Genomic DNA, 6,681 nt, shown 5'->3' on the forward strand with positions numbered 1-6,681 from the left:
AATTGAATGATGGGGCCATGTTCCAGCCCTAGCAAGCAGCAGAACATGGCAAGTTTGGCCATGTGGTTCTGGCTTTAGAGTCAAGGATACAAGGAAAGGGTTACTGAATCTTCCTCAAGACTAAGGAAAACTACTGAGGTCAGGCACATGTCAGGGGTGTCCTTGCATGTAGTCCTAGAGAGGCCATTGTGTGAAGCTGTGAAGGTGAAGCCTGGATTTCCTTGGAGACCCCAAGATATTGGAGATGCCAGAGCCATGGGATATTGTTGTGGAATATTCTTTTACACTATGTGAAGATGTATCACTGTAATTGGTTTAATAAAGAGCTAAATGACCAATAGCTAGGCAAGAAGAGGTTAGGTGGGACTTCTGAGCAGAGAGACAGAGAGGAAGAGGAGAGGAATCTAGGCACAGAAGAGATGCCAGGGACATGGAGAGGAAACAAGAGGTACAAGATGGAAGAGAGGTAAAAAGCCACAACACAAAAGCATAGATTAATAGAAATGGGTTAAGTTAAAATTGCTAGTGGAACATGCCTAAGCTATAGGCCAAGCTTTCATAATTAATAAGTCTCTATGTCATTTTTTTGTGAGCTGGCAGGGCATCTTAAAGGAAAATCTGTCTACATATGGCATACAACATGGGGGCTCAAAAATCCAAACATAGGGCCTGAGAAAGCTAAGAAAAATTCTGGACAAGAAGTCGGATGTAACTCCCTAGTTCTGCAGCCTCTCAGTGTGCAGGTGCTCAGCAGCATACAGAGGCATGGCTGCCAGCTGCTGCCTGTGAGCTGGAGCCAGTCACCAGCACCCTTCACTAAGCTGAGCCACATGGCAGCTGACATGGCAGTTTAAGATTTGTCTCACATAATCAGAGAACACTGCAGATGCTCAATAAAGACAGATCCAGACAGAAAAAAACTCTAAACAAATTACAATGTGTAAAAGCCATGAGCCCTGTGACAGCATGTAGATTATTAGAAATGGGTTAATTTAAGTTATAAGACCTAGTTAAATATAAGCCTAAGCTAAAGCCAAGCTTTCATAATTAATAACAAATCTCTGTGTCATGCCTTGGGGACTAGTGGTCAAAAAAGCCTGTTACAGGATACCTGCTGAGGAGAGCTGCTAACAGAGAGTGGAGTCAGCCCAAGAAAAGAAGTGTGTTGCAATCAACAAAGCTGAATGGAATTGGAGATCTGAAGGACATTTTGACATCAGACATGGAGATGCAGAGTTTGGAGTCTGCCCAGCTTGTTTTTGGTCTTGCTTTGGTCCAGTATTTCCTCACAATCTTCCTTTTTCTCCGGTTTGAAATGGTGATGTATATCCTATGTCATTATAAGTTGGAACTATGTGATCTGCTTTTTTATTTTGATTTTACAGCAGATTCAGTTAAGAGATTACATGAATCTCTGAAGAAACTTTGAACTTTAGACATTTAAATAAATTTGAGCCTGTTATAGACTATGGGACTTTTGAAATTGAACTGAATACACTTTTGCATTATGATATGGCTACAAGTCTTTGGGGGCCATGGAGTGGAATGTAGTGAATTGAAAGAAAATGGTCCCCATAGGGAGTGGCACAATTAGGAGATGTGGCCTTTTTGGAATTGGTGTGGTCATATTAAAGGAAGTGTGTCACTGTGGGGTAGCCTTTGAGGTCTATGTTCATGCTATGCCCAATGTTGGTACAGACTTCTGCTGCTGCCTGGAAGTCAACTCTCAACTCCTTCTCCAGCACCATGTCTGCCTGCATGTCACCCACCATGGTACAAACCTCTGAAACTGTAAGTTTGACCCAATTAAATGTTTTCCTTTACAAGAGTTGCCATGGTCATGGTGTCTCTTTACAACAATAGAAACCCTAACTAAGACACAAACTATGGGGACTTTTGATATTGGACTGAATGCATTTTGCATTATGAGGTGGTCATAGCCTTTGAGGGAATGGGAATGTTATGGCTTAAAGATAATATATTTTGTTCCTGAGTTGACAAGGAGTGGACTTGTAGTGGTTAATATTCTTAGCAAAGTTGGCAGGATCTCAAGTTGTGAATAGACAGGCATCCAGGTATGTCTATGAGGAATTACATAGATCAGGCTAACTGATATGGAAGACACATCCTAAATACAAGCAGACCATCCATGGGTTGGCACATACACTGAATCAAAATCAGGAATCACACTGAGTATATTAATCCATCCTCTGTATCTTGACTCTAGATGTAATGTGACTTTCTCAAGTTCCTGTCACTATGACTCCCACACCATGACAGACTCAATCTATAAGCCAAAATAAATACTTTCTCTTTCATATAAATTTATTATTTTAAAAATTTTCAAATAAAACCCCATACTTTTAAGGGGCGTTTTCAGCTCCACAGCAACAATGCAAGTAATTACTATAGCACCTTTCTGAGCTTCCTATTGTGATCCACTGGCCAATGTCTGGCTACATGTTAATACATATTGCTTTAGAGACTATGGCTTTGTAGTGTGCTTAGAAATTATGAAAGATGAAGTTTCTAGATTTCTACCTCAAGACTAATTTGGCTACTCTGATTCTTTCAGAATCTGTATAAATTTTAAGAATACTGTGTTCTAACTATGCACCAAATGGGTTAGAAATGAGGGGTTCATGATATCTACAGATTGCATTGGATAGTATGAACATTCTTCCAATATTAGGTCTTCCAACTCATAATGTTAGATGCTTTTCCATTTTCTTGCATCTTCTTGGATTTTCAACAATGTTTTCTACTTTTATTATACAAGCCTATTTACTACATGGGTACATTTCTTTCATTTTTATTAGTTTTGATGATCCTTTGAATTTAAAGGATATGTCCTTTAAATTCATGACACAACAATTTGGGTTCACACAGGTATTACAAGCTCTTGGCCTATGCTTGACAAGGGCAAGAAAATTGCATGATTGAGGAATAAGACTATTGTCCCTGAAGAACATTGTGCTAAGCTGTGTCCAACAGGGAGAGCATATGTTTACAAACATAGCTCTTAACAAAACACTGGGCTAGGTATTTTCTCACTATAAAAACATAGATGTCAGAGTAGGAATGAGGTGATTCTGCTAGGTAATACGTAGCTCTAGGCAGATGCAAAAACTCAAGCTGTCCTCACAATTGGAATCCCAAGAGCTATAACTACCTCATGGAAGCCAGAAACACTAATTTGAGGGCAAGCTCATTATGCAGTGTTGATGTTCATGAAGAGAAACAGAAAATATGAGGGATATTCTTTATAGTCCTAGACAATATGGGCCTTGTGAACCAAAATATTTTGTCATTCATGAATTCCTCTGTTGGACATAAACGTTTCCAGTACTAGGTTTGGACTAAGGGTGAGACAGTCACAATAGAGGGCTGTTGTTGAAGAGCTGATCCTCTACAGATATTCCCACACTAATCATTGAAAATGCAGAAATATAAAAACCAGCAAATTAGCCAGGCAGTGGTGGTGCACGCCTTTAATCCCAGCACTCGGGGGGCAGATGCAGGGGGATCTCTGTGAGTCCAAGGACAGCCTGGTCTACAGAGTGAGTTCCAAAGCTACACAGGGAAACCCTGTCTCAAAACAAAACAAAACAAAACAAAACAATAAAAACAACAAAAAACAGGCACATGGAGGTCCTAGGGAAAACATCAACAAATAAAGCCAGTGCTAAAAGTTGCTTCTCTGGCACTCCTGGATACTGATACGGCTTCGAATATAGGAAAGAAATGCTCACTTAATAAGAAGTGGGTTGCTTAAAAACCTATCACATTTCCTTGCAAAAGTTTAACTGCAATTCAAACGCACGGAAATAATCAATTTGATGATATTTTATGAATTCCATGCTGTCACTGGCCATGATATCATTCCTGATGGCACTAAAATTATATGGTGTGTGTGTGTGTGTGTGTGTGTGTGTGTGTGTGTGTGTGTGTATACCTTAGGTAATATAAGGATTTGAAGTGTCAAAAGGTGTACCTCATCAAATAGAATCACTCTTCCTTTCAGTCCTCCCCTTGTTCCTCCTCCCTCCCTCTGAGAGATCTGCCCCCTCCCTCTTTTCTTTTCCTATCTCCCTCACCATCCCCCATCTCCTCATCTTTTTCTGTCCTTCTTCCTCTACTTTACTCCTTCTATTTTTCTTCTCCTCCTTAAAATATTTTTGAATATATTCTTACAACCCCAAACTAACTGTGTCAAAAGCTGGCCTTGTGCTCCTGATCATCATGCCAAGCATTCCACTTCTTAAGTACTGAGATTACAGGCAGGTCACCACCCTAGGTGTAAAATCTTATTTCTTATTACGTGTTTCTCTTGTTGGTTTATTTCTGTGTCACAAGAGAAGCACTGATCAAAGAAGATGAAAAAGTGTCTAAAGAATGTGTAGTGAGCAGAGGCTTTAAAAACTTCCTCTCCTTGATTCTTTGGTCTCCTTGTTTGTCATGAGGTGGCATTTGGTGACGTATGGGCTTTCCATGGTCAGCAGGGTGGTTTGGCTGATGTTTGAGCCATGAAGCATCTGAAGATGAGGTAGTATTTTTAAATCTTTATTTTTGTTCACATCTGGTATATGCATGTGTATCTGTATATGTGTGTGCACATGTAAGTTGACGCTTTGACATGAAGTTAAGTCAGTTGTGAGCTGACTAATGTGGGTGCGGGGAACTAAACTCAGATCCTCTGCAAGAGCAATATGTGCTCTTAACTGCTTAATCATATCTCCAGCCTATGCCTCGAGGCAAAGTCAAATGTACTCTAGTAAGGTTAAAAACTCACTGTATTTTGAGGATTTACCCCAATTCTAATCATCATGCCTCTATCTCCTGAGTGATAGATGTCATATGTGTATCTCTGTATCCAGTATGATGCACTAAAAATCAAAGACAGGGCTCCATGCATGCTAGAAAAGAACTCTATTACCTGAACTACATCGCCAGCCCCGTCCATTAGGTTTAAGAGATTAAATGTGAATACTATATAAATCATAACTGAATTCTACTTAAATTTTTTATTTTTTTATTTTTTTTGTTTTTCGAGACAGGGTTTCTCTGTGTAGCTTTGCGCCTTTCCTGGAACTCACTTGGTAGCCCAGGCTGGCCTTGAACTCACAGAGATCCGCCTGGCTCTGCCTCCCGAGTGCTGGGATTAAAGGCGTGCGCCACCACCGCCCGGTTTACTTAAATTTTTTAAACATTAAAAATATGCAACCACAAAAAAATTACATAATCTTTTATAAATAACTAGTAACCAGAAAAGACAAAGTTTATTTATATATGAGTTAATGAATTAGGAAAATGAAAAATGAATGTGAAGAATAATTTATGAACTTATAAACATTGAATGAATTTGAATTATATAATTACCAGTATTATAATTAATTATTTATAAAAATAAATTTGTGACAAGAATTACCTTATAACTTATGTAATATATGAAGGAAATAAAAATCAGTCTGCAAATTTAACTGTAAGATAAATTCTAAGCTTTTAAGTATACTTTTTGCCTGAAATTGTTTTAATTCTTTGTATTAGATGAGCAAATTTCACACATTTGAAGTACACCAGCACCTTCAAAGTTAACAAAAATTTATTTAAGAGAGAACTTCTAAAATGGATTTGTTGAGAGGAGCATGAAAAATTGACACAAAATGAAAATCAAAATAGTTGAAAAAAATTCCCAGACACCTGCAGAAAAATGAATGAAAGAAACTGAAAAGAGAATTGGAAATAGGGAAGGGCATTCAGAAAATGGAAACTAGTGTTTTTCCCTACTTAAGACAGAAGTGCACAACATGGACTTCAGAGAACCTAGAGGGGAAGCTTCAGGACCATAGAGCCCAGAAAAGCAGCAGCACCTGCAACATTCACAATGGCCAGGCCCTGTGCTCTGCTGACATTCCTGGTGCTGATGCACTACTGGTCAAGCTGCTGTCTGGCATGTGACCTGCCTCAGACTTATCACCTCAGGAACAAGAGAGCCTCCACACTCCTGGCACAAATGAGGAGACTCTCCCCTCTCTCCTGCCTGAAGGACAGAATGGACTTTGCATTCCCTCTGGAGAAGGTGGATGCCCAGCAGATCCAGAAGGCCCAAGCCATCCCTGTCCTGCAGGAGCTGACCCAGCAGGTCCTGATCCTCTTCAGCTCAAAGGACTCATCTGCTGCTTGGGAGACAAGCCTCCTAGACACATTCTGCACTGGCCTCCACCACCAGCTCAAAGACCTGCAAGCCTGTCTGATGGAGCAAGATGAGGTGCAGGAACCTTCTCTGAGCCAGGAAGACTCCCTGGTGGCTGTGAGGAACTACTTCCACAGGATCACTGTCTACCTGAAGGAGAAGAAACAGCCCCTGTGCCTTGGAGGTGGTCAGAACAGAAGTCTGGAGAGCCCTGTCTTCCTCAGCCAACCTGCTGGCAAGATTGACTGAGGAGAAGGAATAATTCCTGAACTAAAGTGGAGAGGACTCTCCTGAGCTGGGACAGTGCACCACACTGCACCAATTCTGCTCTCTCAATGCTTTCACTCTTTTCGACATCTTTCATCAACCTTCCCAGATGTTTCATCAGTTATGAGCAATTCTGTATTGTGTATTGTATACACAACTGTGTATATTGTATAGGCATTAGCTTCCAGATTCATCCAGTTATTTGTATTTATGTGTATAAA

General features: G+C 40.1%; 1 protein-coding gene across 1 annotated transcript; it reads left to right on the forward strand.

Moving 5' to 3' along the window:
* Positions 1 to 5,884: 5,884 nt before the first annotated feature.
* LOC131904999 (interferon alpha-12-like) lies at positions 5,885 to 6,442 on the forward strand. Its single transcript, XM_059255970.1, has one exon. The coding sequence runs from the start codon at positions 5,885 to 5,887 to the stop codon at positions 6,440 to 6,442; it is 558 nt and encodes a 185-aa protein (XP_059111953.1).
* Positions 6,443 to 6,681: the final 239 nt, after the last annotated feature.

The sequence above is a fragment of the Peromyscus eremicus genome, chromosome 2 (genome assembly GCF_949786415.1).
Source record: "Peromyscus eremicus chromosome 2, PerEre_H2_v1, whole genome shotgun sequence".
Lineage (NCBI taxonomy): Eukaryota > Metazoa > Chordata > Mammalia > Rodentia > Cricetidae > Peromyscus > Peromyscus eremicus.

What these genes read in the sequence shown, in the direction of transcription:
- LOC131904999 (XM_059255970.1), top strand. Translation starts at nt 5,885, where the DNA reads ATGGCCAGGCCCTGTGCTCTGCTGACATTCCTGGTGCTGATGCACTAC.